General features: G+C 34.3%; 1 protein-coding gene across 1 annotated transcript in view; it reads left to right on the top strand.

Annotated features, from left to right (window-relative positions):
- Positions 1-14,372, top strand: part of LOC136028474 (ubiquitin carboxyl-terminal hydrolase 32-like) — a gene marked incomplete in the record, with an annotated part of 242,323 nt that overhangs the window by 140,666 nt on the left and 87,285 nt on the right. The window contains 2 exon segments of the mRNA XM_065706316.1: positions 2,493-2,689; positions 4,441-4,696. Coding sequence (XP_065562388.1) covers positions 2,493-2,689; positions 4,441-4,696 — 453 coding nt within the window.

Genomic DNA, 14,372 nt, shown 5'->3' with positions numbered 1-14,372 from the left:
AATTAATGGTAACCGCAATGCTTTAATGGATGTCCAGAATGAATGGTAACATTATATGTACCTAAGGATTATTGCTGGTGCGGTCAGCGTTTGTAGGAGATTTGTTTCGACTTACCTCTTTAAATTTCGAATGTCCTAATGGTAACCGGAATGAATGTTAACCGCAATGTCCTAATGCATTTTCGGAATTAATGGTAACATTATATGTACCTAAGGATTATTGTAGGTGCGGTCAGCGTTTGTGGCAGATTTGTTTCGACTCACCTTTATAAATTTCGGATATCCTAATGGTAACCGCAATGCCCTAATGGATGTCCAGAATTAATGGTAACATTATATGCACCTAAGGATTATTGTAGGTACGGTCAGCATTTGTAGCATATTTGTTTCGACTCACCTTCGGATGTCCTAACGGTAATCGGAATTTTATTTGGATGGCTATAAATGAGTCCCTGATTTTGTTTTGCAGTTTCTGGTATTCATTGAATTGATTTAATTATTGAGATTAAAATTAGCTCGTATGGAAGTAGTACTTGTAAGCGCTCCTAAGTGGGTGAGCCGCTTCGTTTGAATAGCCTGGAATATAGGGAGAGATATTTATATATAGTGTGTAGGTTTCTTTGTGTTTTTCTGTAGCCCATTCTGTGCTAAATACGTACCTACATCTATCTAACTTACTATCCAATATTAAAATGAATGTTTTTGTTACTTTGAAGTAGCACAGTAGATTGAGACTTCTTGCCAATACGAAGCCTGAGATTCGATTCCTACTGCCGCAGTATTGGACGACAGAGTTATTACCCGTCCCTGTGAAGAAGACCCTGTAACTGAATACGTTGGTTCGACCCCCTGTGCGCCGTCAATGGATCTGGAAGAACTTTGTCTTTTTGTTATGTAATTCAGTATAGTATATCTACGGATACAATTTAAAATAAAATATGTCAAATCCTTTTTCCTTAAGACCTTGATGGGCCCTGCCAATCCGATAAATTCTGGTCAAAGTGATAAATTTTAATTTGTCAGATGGTATTTACCTGGCTTGTTTTGATACCCGTTGGTTGCTTTTTCTTTTTATTTGGAAGACCCTTAACATTTTGTCTCTTGAACAAGCTAACTAGGTCAAGAGTAGCCTAAATTTATGATAGGGCTTGATAAAGGACCTTTATGCAATTTTTTTGCTATATCACTTACTGTAAAACTGTAATGCATCTATTGGAACATTTTGAAATCAAGATCTCAATTTCATGTTATTTTGGGCTCATGTCTTTGCACTAACTAGTCGCGTTACTTTTTTAAGGTTTTAGTTTTATCTCTATTTTGCCCTCTTGGAACTCTTCTACGCATATTGTCGTCATATCAGTAGGTCAGTAAATTGCTACCTACTACTACTAACAGCTCACTGCAGCACCAAGGCCAACGCAGCTATGCACGCTTCTCATCCTTCCCAATTCATTTAAAGCCCCCCTTTTTACACCCTCTGAAGAAGTTCCAATTACTCTGAATACCTTTCTCATGACCATCTCCCGCCCCATTCACGGAAAAACTGCTTTTATTTTGGCCCTATATGGTTGGCCGAAAAGGACGATCTTTGGCAATCTGACATCCTTCATCCACATAATGCGTCCCAAACATCTCACTCTTCCTTTTCTATAGCTCTAGAAAGGGGGATAGAACCATATTTTTTAAAAGTTCGGCTAAAAAAGAAAAAATGGGAAAAATGAAAATACGGGCCTATGTATACAAGATCTAGTTTTAAAATGTAAAGGAATAGTTTGGTGTTATTTTTGTATTCTCCCAACTCCAGATGTATCTAATTTTCGCTTGGAGGGTAGGATTTTTTTTCGGGGGGGGGGGGTTTAGGGGACACAAAAAAATTATAAATTTGAAACCTGGTACCCCGTTTTTGTAAAGGAATAGTTTGGTGTCATTTTTGGGCTTTTGACATATATTTGTATTCTTGTAATTGAGGGCGTATCTAGAATTTTACTTGGGGGCGGTTTGTGTGTGTGGGGGGAGAAGAGTTTTTACAAAAAATTGCAAATTCAAATCTGGTCCCTCCCCCCTCCCCTGGATACAGTCTTGCTTCTAATAGCACATTTTGATCAAATTGGTCGCTTTCATATTTTCCGTTTTCACTCAGCAAAGAAAAAGGGTATTTCCTCTTTTTATTCTGTTGCTGATTTTGCTTTGCGTTTGTTAATTTAGTTCTGCAATGAGAAATGTCAGGAGGACGTGGAACTTTGCCAAGGGACTTCACCCGAGGGAATGCACTTGCCCATGGTAAAGGTCGTTTTAGCTATTAGATATTGGAAGGTTACCAATTTTTATGTATTATTCACAGTTTAGAGGAGGGTGTTAATATATGAGCCCTTCCCTCATCTGCACTGCTTTGTCTGTATTTGGGATACTGTTAAATTATTAAGCTCTGTAATTGGCCAGCCTAGGCAGAGTTAAGCAAAACCTATCACTTTTTTTTCTTTTTTCTTTTTTAGATTCGGCAAGACGTCTATTTTGTTTCACCTAACAATATAAACCCAAGTCTGTTTGGACTGCCTCTTCTTGTTCCGTTTTATCCTGGTAGATCATCGGGACAGGACCTGTTTAAAGCTGTTTGGACCCTTGTCTCCCGCCATGTTTCCCCCTTGCCTGCCACCGATGGATCGGGCACTGCAAATCACGCGTTAGATTGGTAAAGCTTCTTATAATTACTATTTTTTTGTCATTAATTACTCTTTAAAGTAATTATTTTAAAAATTTTAAAGTGATAGACTATTAGTTTAGTGAAATGTTTTATACTTTTGGAAGCGTTGCTCGAAATAAAAAAAAAATTTGAGAATATCTTAATGCTGCCTTAGCTCTAATTAAATACTGATTTTCTAACGATTAAAATGACCAAGATTATAGATGAATGTTGACTATTACAAACAAATTTTACTTTTGGTAATTAATCGATCAATATAAAACAGGCAGGATTAAAATATCCTCAAAGACTTATTTTTTATTTTAGACAAATTTTTCTCCAATTATGTAATGCAACTTCCATCAACGATTATTTTGCATCAGTGTAAACGTCAAGAAGTATTTGGTTATTCTAGATTACTATTCTCATTAATGATTAGACTGTTCTTACGAAGTATTAAATTTTAATTTAATTTCTTGGAAGTGTTAAATTTTAATTTTAATTTGAATAATAATTTTAATTTAATATCTCTACACGTTCTGTTCCCTTGTTGGGCCTTATTAGAGCGCCGCTGTTTTCAACCGACAGTAAAATCTTTTAAAACACGGATTAAGAAACTTTTTAACCACTTATTTTCTTGTGTGTATATATAGTAACGTGGGATAAGCTAGTATTGGCGTCAATTGGGAGAGGGGAAATTGAGTCAAATTTTGAAAATATGAAATATTTTCAAAAGGAAAAATTAAAAAAAAATAAAAATTGAAATATTTTAACCAGCCAGTGGATCAATATTTTTCATATTGATATTTTTCAAATTTGTTAAAAATTAAAAAAGAATTTCGTTTAAAATATTTTCTTTTAATTTTAAAAGTGAAGTTTATCTTTACTTAATGAAGTTTATTAACTTCATTACTTAATGAAGTAATTACTTAATGAAGTTTAATTTTACTTAATGAATCTATACTCCCAGTTGGATTTAACGAGATATATGTACTTAAAATTTCTATTGTTAGAACCAACAGTGTTAAGCCCGAAGGGTCCTTCGGAAGAAAGCCCGAAAACATTGTATATTTCAAAAATGAATTATAATAAATATGATAAGAAATAATATACTCTTATATATTTTTTATTAATTAATCAACGAGATATATTTTAATATCTATGTGAGTCAATGAGTTTTGTATAATTCTGGACTTCATAGACAGTGCGCCTTCAGTCATATTGCTCCTTTTTCGCCATATCTCTTTATAAATTGATTTAATTTTTAGTGATGGCTATGAATATCCATTTGTGTTAAAGTTTGCGTTTTTGGAAAATTCGGCTAAAACAAAACAACATAAAAATGGAAAAAATGAAAATATAGGCCGGGCCTATGTATACAATTTATAGTTCCTGTACTTTCCCACCTATGTTCATGTAAAGGAATAGTTTGGTGTTATTTTTCTATCCTTCTAACTCTGGGTTTATCTATAATTTTCGCTTACAGGGTAGGATTTTATGGGGATGCGAGGGGGGGTAGGAGACACAAAAAAAATACAAATTTGAAACCTGGTACCCGTTTATGTAGAGGAATAGTTCGGTGTTATTTTTGGGCTGTTGATATTTATTTGTATTCTTGCAATTGAGGGCGTATCCAAAATTTTGCTTGGTGCGGTTTTTCGGGTTTGTGTGTGTGTGAGAGGGGGGGGGGAGTGTTTTACAAAAAATTGCAAATGTTTATAAATCTATTAAATCAGTTTATAAATTAATTTAATTTTTAGTGATGATAGCCTTGGTTATGAATATCCATTCGTGTTAAAAGCGGTTGCCGAGGATGGTGTCTCTTGTGCCTGGTGTCCTTGGTGGAAGTACTGCCGTGGATGTGGTATCCTTTGCGATGGTCAGCCATTGTTTTGTCATAAATTAGAAGAAGAGAATGTTGTCGTGTTTGATTCTGTAAAGCTAAGTGGTCTTCATATAGCCGTAGAATGGGATCCTACAGCATTGCATCTGCGATATCAACCATCTTTAGAAAAGGTTTTTTTTTATTTAATTAAATGCTTTTAATTGGTGAAGACTTGGTGAAGACCAAGTCTTCACAGATCAAATGTTGAAAATCAATCAACTCCTCTTTGTAGGTAATACTTAGGTATTTTTTTTAGCAACATAGTCTACTGTGTTTATTAACACCTACAACATGATTCCCCGACAATCGAATACAAATCAAACAGTTCGTGGTAACGAACTGTAGTAAGGAGCGACTCGGCTCAATAGTAATCAAAACTCTAAAAAATGGAATTTTGATACCAATAGCTACATCAAAAGAATCGCATTTTGAGAATGCTGGGTCCATATTAACCATCTTTAGAAAAGGTTTTTTTTTCATTTAATTAAATGCTTTTAATTGGTGAAGACTTGTAGGTAATACCTCTTTGTAGGTAATACTTACGTATTTTTTCATATACATAAATATTGTTTGTTTGAAGGAGGGGTGGACATGGTCTCGCTATAATGTTTTTAGGGAGTGTTTGCATTTAGATTCATTTGTATAAAGTGTTTATTAATAGAATGAAGTTTGAAATGATTTATTTTTCTGTCCAAAGGGATTTTCCATCGACTGTAAAGGTGAATAAAAATATTATGGAACAAGTCTTTAAAATACTTTATGTCTAAATGAAAAAGCTTAAGAATTTTAAAATTCATTTTTATTTTTAATTGTTTAAAGTGTACTTTTTGTTTTCAAGCACAGACAGTTAAATTTTTTTTTTACTGCCCAAAAGTATGGGCTTATGATTGCAAGTTCACTTGCATAAGAGTCGAGACAGATGGGGGCCCTTGTAGACTTTGGATTGGATTCTTATTTCCATCCATATTCAGTGCTCTGGCGGTAATCAATCCCTAAACATAAACCAACGATATAGTTCCTTTTTCATGCCCATGTTCATCGCTCAAAAGCACGGAGGCCTTCAAGCTTTGGCTAGAGTTAGAGTGTTGCTCTAGCAGTAACCCTCCGCTACACATATACCAACAATATATTTCCTTTTCCATGTCAGACTCCATCAGGGCCATGTTCACTGCCTAGAGCAGAGAACTTTGTTGTTCTTCGTTTTAAGCAGTCGTTGTTTTGTCGTAAACTGGAAGAAGAGAATGTTGTTTTTGCATCTACGGTACCATCCATCTTTAGAAAAAGTGTTTCTTTACTTTTATTTTTTGCTTTTATTTTACTTCTTTATTATGAAAACCAAATCTTCACAGATAAATTCTCAAAAGTTAGTTAAATATCCCATTGTAGGTAATGCTTCGGCATTAGTCATATACATATGCATTGGTTGTTTAAAAAGAGAGGTAGACGTGGTCTTGCATAATGTTTTTAGTAAATCTTGAGAATTATATTCATTTTTATAAAGTGTGTATCATTAAAATGAAGTTTGAAACGATCTACTTTTCTGTAAAAAAAGGATTTACCGTAGATTATAAAGAGTAAATAAAAATATTAAATAATTTCTAAGACCACACTGGCTAATCACGACAAAACAAAACATCGCGAAGAAGAGAGAAAACGAGGATAATAACAGCCAGTGTAAAATCGAAGAAAAAATTATGCAAATATTTCGGTTGAGACCTCCACTCAAACGTGCTCAGTGCAGAATAATAAAAAATGCAGATAAAAAAAAAACAGACCTCAAAATACACACTGAAACTAAAATAAGGACGCTTTCCAAGTAGCGATGAAAGGGTAACTGAATAAAAAATACAACACTAAATGGCATTTCACAATCTATTTTTATATAAAGTACTAGCTGTTGGGGTGGCGCTTCGCGCCCCCCCCCAAGCCCCCCCCCCCGCGCGCGTAAGTCGTTACGCGCCATATTAGTTACGCGCCATTGTATGTCCCATATTAGTTACATCCCTATGTCCCACCTGTGAATATAGATATATATATATATATATATATATATATATATATATATATATATATATATATATATATATATATATATATGTTTTTAACTACGTAAAACTTGCGAATATACAACATTCTTTGCTGTCCCATTGTCTGTGCATATAAATAGATTGTCAGGTTTACCGACTCTTGAACATGCAACATATAATGGTCCATGGGAAAACAATCCGTATTCAGATCTATACCTCATGATTCTAATGATTGCCCTTGAGCTTTGTTGATGGTGATTGCTAATCGACCATTCCCTGAGTCGCCATCGTCATTTATATATCCCCCTGTGCACCCCGGCGTCCCCTTTGTAGTTATGTCCCTGTGTCCCGGTCGTCATTTATATTCCCTGTGTCCCGGTCGTCATTTGTGTCCCGGTGTTCCAGTCTGTGATTTCTCTTTGAGTGTCCCGGGCGTCATTTATATTCCTTGTGTCCCGGTGTCCCGGTCGTCATTTATATCCTCCTGTGCCCCCCGGCGTCCCCATTGTAGTTGTGTCCCTGTGTCCCGGTCGTCATTTATATTCCCTGTGTCCCGGTCGTCATTTGTATCCCGGTGTCCCGGTCTGTATATACATTCGTTTTTTAGTTTTGTTTTTCTCCTTTATTTTTTTCCTTTTTTCTTTTTTTTCTTTTTTAGTTTATTTAGATTTTTAGATTTTTTAGTTTTTTTTATTAGTTTTTAGTTTTTTTGTAGTTTTTACCATTTTTTTAGTTTTTTTAGTTTTTTTTTTTACTTATGTCCTGGTCGTCATTTATACTCCCTGTGTCCCGGTCGTCATTTGTGTCTCGGTGCTTTGTTGATTGCTAATTTATATTATATTTATATTTATATTTTTTATATTTATTAATATTTTTTTAGTTTTCTTTTTCTCTTATTTTTCAGTTTTTTCCTTTTTTTTAGTTTTTTCTTTTTTAGTTTTTAGTTTTTTTTTGTTTTTTACCTTTTTTAGTTTTTTTAGTTGTTTTAGTTTTTTTAGTTTTTTTATTAGTTTTTAGTTTTTTTTTAGTTTTTGCCTTTTTTTAGTTTTTTCAGTTTTTTTTAGTTTTTAGCTTTTTACCTTTTTTTAGTTTTTTTTAGTTTTTTAGCTTTTTTAGTTTTTTTTCTTTTTAGTTTTTTTGTAGTTTTTACCTTTTTTAGTTTTTTTTCTTCTTTTGTATTAGTGTGAAATCAGATGTATTAGTATGATTCAGACATCATATGCGGACAAACACGACGTCACTCGACAGACAGACAGACAGACATAACCCACAAACAACTTATTTTTATATATATTTATTCATATTTTTTAGTTTTCTTTTTCTCTTTTATTTTTCAGTTTTTTCCTTTTTTAGTTTTTTTCTTTTTTAGTTTTTAGTTTTTTTTAGTTTTTTACCTTTTTTTTAGTTTTTTTTAGTTTTTTTTAGTTTTTTAGCTTTTTTAGTTTTTTTATTAGTTTTTATTTTTTTTGTAGTTTTGGCCTTTTTTTATTTTTTTCATTTTTTTTTTAGTTATTAGATTTTTACCTTTTTTTAGTTTTTTTTAGTTTTTTTTTTCTTTTTAGTTTTTTTTTGTAGTTTTTACCTTTTTTAGTTTTTTTCTTCTTCTGTATTAGTGTGAAATAATTCAGACGTCATATGCGAACAAACATGACGTCACCTGATCCATCCACAGATCCACACACAGACAACTTATTTTTATATATATACTAGCTGTTGGGGTGGCGCTTCGCGCCACCCCAACACCTAGTTGGTGGGGGCGCTTCGCGCCCCCCCCAAGCCCCCCCGCGCGCGTAAGTCGTTACGCGCCATAATAGTTACGCGCCATTGTAGTTGTGTCCCTATGTCCCACCTGTGAATATAGAAATATATATATATATATGGTTTTAACTACGTAAAACTTGCGAATATACAACATTCTTTGCTGTCCCATTGTCTTTGCATATAAATAGATTGTCAGGTTATCCCCCTGTTTCCCCCGGTGTCCCCGTTGTAGTTGTGTCCCTGTGTCCCGGTCGTCATTTATATTCCCTGTGTCCCGGGTCCCGGTCATCATTTGTATCCCGGTGTCCCGGTCTGTATATACATTCGTTTTTTAGTTTTGTTTTTCTCCTTTATTTTTTTCCTTTTTTTTCTTTTTTAGCTTATTTAGATTTTTAGATTTTTTAGTTTTTTTTATTAGTTTTTAGTTTTTATTTCTTTTTAGTTTTTTTGTCCCGGTCGTCATTTATATCCCCCTGTTTCCCCCGGTGTCCCCGTTGTAGTTGTGTCCCTGTGTCCCGGTCGTTATTTATTTTTTAGTTTTTTACCTTTTTTTAGTTTTTTTAGTTTTTTAGCTTTTTTATTTTTTTTATTAGTTTTTAGTTTTTTTGTAGTTTTTGCCTTTTTTTTAGTTTTTTTAGTTTTTTAGCTTTTTTATTAGTTTTTAGTTTTTTTTGTAGTTTTTGCCTTTTTTTAGTTTTTTTAGTTTTTTAGCTTTTTTAGCTTTTTTATTAGTTTTTAGTTTTTTTTGTAGTTTTTGCCTTTTTTTAGTTTTTTCAGTTTTGACGTCACCTGATCCAGTTTTTTCAGGTGACGTCACCTGATCCACGATCCACAGATCCACAGACAACTTATTTTTATATATATAGATAGTTTTTTTTTTTACTTATGTCCTGGTCGTCATTTATACTCCCTGTGTCCCGGTGCTTTGTTGATTGCTAATCGAACATTCCTTTTGTCCTGGTCGCTTTCTCTTTGAGTGTCGTCATTTATTAGTTTTTTCCTTTTTTTTTTTAGTTTTTTATTGGTTTTTACCTTTATTTTAGCTTATTTTTCAGTTTTTTCCTTTTTTTTAGTTTTTTTTTATTTTTTATTTTTTTTAGTTTTTTACCTTTTTTTAGTTTTTTTAGTTTTTTTAGTTTTTTAGCTTTTTTACTTTTTTTATTAGTTTTTAGTTTTTTTTTTGTAGTTTTTGCCTTTTTTTAGTTTTTTCAGTTTTTTTTTTAGTTTTTTATTGGTTTTTACCTTTATAGTTTTTTTAGTTTTTTAGCTTTTTTATTTTTTTTATTAGTTTTTAGTTTTTTTGTAGTTTTTGCCTTTTTTTAGTTTTTTCAGTTTTGACGTCACCTAATCCAGTTTTTTCAGGTGACGTCACCTGACACATCCATCCACACATCCACAGACAGACAACTTATTTTTATATATATAGAAGATAGATTCTCAAAGGCTAGTCGCTTGCCAGGTAGGGTGTTATCAGAAACTCTATTGTATTCCGAACTATAATTTTGTGTACGGGTATAAAGAGAGTCGGAATTAAAAAGTTAATTTGAAATGGAGCTTAGAAAAATTTATCCAGTGTCTCTATTGAGGGTGACATTTAGGTGAATGTGCTTTTTTATTTCAACTGCTTCCCTGAAAACTTGCATGAGACCATCAATAGGGGCACTAATGGAGGTATTATCAAACAAAATGAAATGACGTGGGTTGTCATAGACATGTTGAGCCAATGCAGAATCAAAAGTCTGAGGCCTTCGGCGTAGCCCCATGGCTTTTTCGATTGAGGAACCGTGTTTTGATAACCTCTCCCCTAATTTCTGTTTGGTTCTACCAACATAAAAACAGTGACAAAAACAGGAAATTCTATGAGCGCCACTATCCAGAATAGGGGTGGTTTTATCTTTGCCGCTGTTGAAACATTAAGTAACATTAAGGCGGTGTTTTTCGGAAAATAGGGTAGAACAGTGAAAAGTTTCTTCTCATCCACTAAGGGGATGGCATTTGTTGGGTTTTGTGGAATTTATGCATTCTTTTCTGCCTTGTTTTGTCTTTTTTCTATGATGGATTCAAGTAATTTTATGGAATACCTAATGCAAAATTAAATGTTCTTAAGATAGTTCAATCCAGGGACTATGTGACCTCTTGAGAATATTCTTATTACATGATCAAGCAAAGAAATAACTACTCCTCTTTTTATTTAAGGAGAGTGGTTGGAAGAAAAAATAGAAATGCCTATCGTTATATCTAGGGTTTCTATAAATAGAAAATGCTAGGCTAAGAGACTTATTGAAAATTAAGATGTCTAGAAAAGGCTGTTTGTGGTTATCTTCTAGTTCTAAGGTGAACTGAAGGTTACAGTCCAAAGGGTTTAGATGAGTCAAGAAGGAGTTAAGCGACTCCCTTCCATGATCTGTCACAGAAATAACATCATCCACAAACCGACCCCAGAACCGATGTTTTCAAAGCAGAGGTTTCAATGAATTCCGTATAAAAATGGTGAAAAACGGTAAAAGGCTCGTACCCATTGGTAGACCCATAATTTGGGTAAAACACTGGTTATTGTTTCGGAAATATAAGGAAGAACTATTGCCAAGACGGACGAGACGCATAATAGTTTCAAGATCTAGTGTTTTGCAGTCCATTTGGTCAATATTATCTTCTAGTTTCCTTTGAAGAGCAAGTTTACATTTTTTAATATCACAAGATGTATACATAGAAATGACATCGGAACTTACCAAGATCGTATCTTTTTTGTATCTGTATCTTTTAATTTTTCGACAAGGTGAACTGAATTTTTAGTTTATGAAGTTAGCGTAGGCACAAGGGGACGAAAAATTGTGGACAACCATTTTTCCAGTCTGTTAGCCGGGGAGCTATAAGAAGTCACAATTGAGTGAAGAGGAACTCCATCTTTGTGTATTTTTGGGAGACCGTTAAATTTAGGAGCCGAGTAACCTTTAGGATAAAATAATATAATATATATATACATATACATATATATATATATATATATATATATATTTGTAATATATCTATATATATAAAAATAAGTTGTCTGTCTGTGTGTCTGTCTGTCAGGTTACGTCATGTTTCTGTGTCGACTGACGTCATGAAGTTAGTTGTCGTCATTTTTGCTATGACGGTGACGTCATTAACGGTATTTAAGACATTTGTTCACGGAAAAATGTTTAATTGTAAAATGACTGAAGAGCCTACAATGGCAACAGCCGAGGAAGCTGCTCAAAGAGTTTATGCCAAAAAACTTGCTGCTGATAGAGAAAGTAAGAAAAGAAAGCGTTCCGAGGAATCACAAGAACAGCAAGAAAACAGGCTTGCAGCTGACAGAGAAAGTAAGAAAAGAAAGCGTGCCGGGGAATCACAAGAACAGCAGGAAAACAGGCTTGCGACTAAAGAACGCAAAACCGCGCAGTTAGATGAAAATCCACCTGGACAGCGAGAGTCAAAACATATCAAAACTGAAAATGATAGCGATGATGATTGGGTTTGGGATTTTGACTTGGATAAGGTCATCAATGCCTACCAGATTTAAGTTAAAAAAACAAAGGTTCGTCGATATGTACTTCATAGTGACGCTGAAAAATAAAGAAGAAAAAGAAAACTGAAAAAAGAAAAAAGGTAAAAAACTAAAAAAAAAAAAAAACTAAAAAGAAAAAACACTCAAAGAGAAATTACAGACCGGGACACAAATGACGACCGAGACAGAGGGAATATAAGTGACGACCGGGAACTTCAAAGAGAAATTACAGACTGGGACACCCGGACACAAATCACGACCGGGACACAGGGAATATAAATGACGACCGGGACACAGGGACACAACTACAACGGGGAAGCCGGGGGCACAGGCGGGATATATAAATGACGACCGGGACACAGGGATTGTTCGAATAGAAATTACAGACCGGGACACCGGGACACAAATGACGACCGGGACACCGGGACACAGGGAATATAAATGACGACCGGGACACTCAAAGAGAAATTACAAACTGGGACACCGGGACACAGGGACACATCATTAGAATAATGAGGTATAGATCTGAATACGGATTGTTTTTCCCATGGACAATTATATGTTGCATGTTCAAGAGTCAGTAAACCTGACAATCTATTTATATGCACAGACAATGGGACAGCGAAGAATGTTGTATATTCGCATGTTTTACGTAGTTAAAAACATATATTTATATCTATCTCTATTCACAGGTGGGACACAGGGACACAACTACAATGGCGCGTAACGACTTACGCGCGCGGGGAGGCTTGGGGGGCGCGAAGCGCCCCACCAACTAGGTGTTGGGGTGGCGCGAAGCGCCACCCCAACAGCTAGTATATATATATATATATATATATATATATATATATATATATATATATATATATATATATATGTGGAGTAATAAGTCTTTCAGTTTGCAAAATCCCTAGCTCCTTTCGTACTTCACGGGTGAACCTATTGATGGGGTCTGAATATGTAGGCTTATAAGTGTGAGTGTTGGATAAAATAGCCGTAACTTTTTACTGTATGAATTTTATCGGGGATAACAATTTCATTCCGTTTATCAGCCCTGGTAATAATGATGTGTGGGTCTTTTGTTAAATTTTGAGAATTTGTCTCCTGATTGTTTTTTAGCTTGAGGAATACGGAGTAAAATCGAGAATATTCTTAACCACCTCTTCTCGAAGTGAATCTTGATTTTCCACAACACATCGTGAACCAAATATACCCGCTTCAACACTGGAAATTATCTCTGTGAAATTTACTCGTGTTTGAGGCAAGCGAAATTTAGACCACTTACACAAGGCATGGGTTTCATCTTGTGTCAAAACTTTAGAAAATAGGTTCCAAATGGCCGAACCAGGACAGAATCTAAGAAGAAAACATCTGGAATTTTTAAATTTTTCGTATTCTAATTAATTTTCTTTTGGATTAGCTAGTCTTAGCCATAAAAAAGTCATGGTGGAAAGAATTTTCAGCTATTTCAGAAATCTGCTGACAATCTGCCGGAGGAAGGTTTTGCTGTAAAAAATGTCGAGTTTTTTAAATTGTATTACTTAAAAAAAAAGTTGTTTTTTGGTCTTTTAAAATGTGGATTAATGACTGAAAGCCAATCTTATCACAAAATTACTTCTCCGATTGTGTACCTAGACTTAGGCAAAACGGAGAAGATTTGGAAAAATTCTCTTTACCCTAAAACACTATATAAATTCTTGCTGGCTAATTAGGTTAATTAACCCAAATCATTTCATTTCGTTTGATAATACCTGCACTATTGCCCTTGTTGAAGGTCTCATGCATGTTTTCTGGGAGGCAGCGGAGATAAAGCACATTCACCTAAAGGTTGCCCTCAATAGAGACACTGGAGAAACTCTTATAAGTCCCATTTATGATAAACTTATTAAGAATGCTATACATAAAATAAGATTGTAAAATGTCATTCAGTGTTGTAGTTTTTATTCAGTTACCCTTTCATTGTTACTTTGACAGGGTCCTTACTTTAGATTCATTGTTTTGTTTTTTTTTTTGCAGTGAGGAGGGTTGAGTGGAGGTCTCGACCGAAATGTTTGCATAATTTTCTCTTCTATTTTCCACTGGCTTTTATTTTCCTGATTTTCCCTCTTCTTCGCCGTTTTTTGTTCTGTTATAAAAATATTATGAAAAAAGCGTTTCTTTTTTATGTCAACTGGTGCATGCAAACTTGGTAAACAATGTCCGTCTATTCATGAAAGCGAAAATGTTACTGATCAGAAGAAACAACCAAATCAACGAGGAAATTCCCGTGTAAATAAAGCGTGCAAGTATTTCGAAGGAGGCTCCCGCAACAAAAAAGAACTGTGAATTTCCACACATATGCCGAAAATACAAACTGAAAAACTGCAAAGCAACAACTTGCAATTTTGATCATGCCTGTTTGCCCAATCAATGGCTTGCGTCAACAAGTTGTGCAGTTTTACTCATAGTGCTAGTAATTTAAGATCTCTTATTAATCGTCCTATGCCTTTT

This window comes from Artemia franciscana, chromosome 6 (genome assembly GCF_032884065.1).
Source record: "Artemia franciscana chromosome 6, ASM3288406v1, whole genome shotgun sequence".
In the NCBI taxonomy this organism is placed as follows: Eukaryota; Metazoa; Arthropoda; class Branchiopoda; order Anostraca; family Artemiidae; genus Artemia; species Artemia franciscana.
This window is presented reverse-complemented; position numbering and strand designations above follow the sequence as displayed.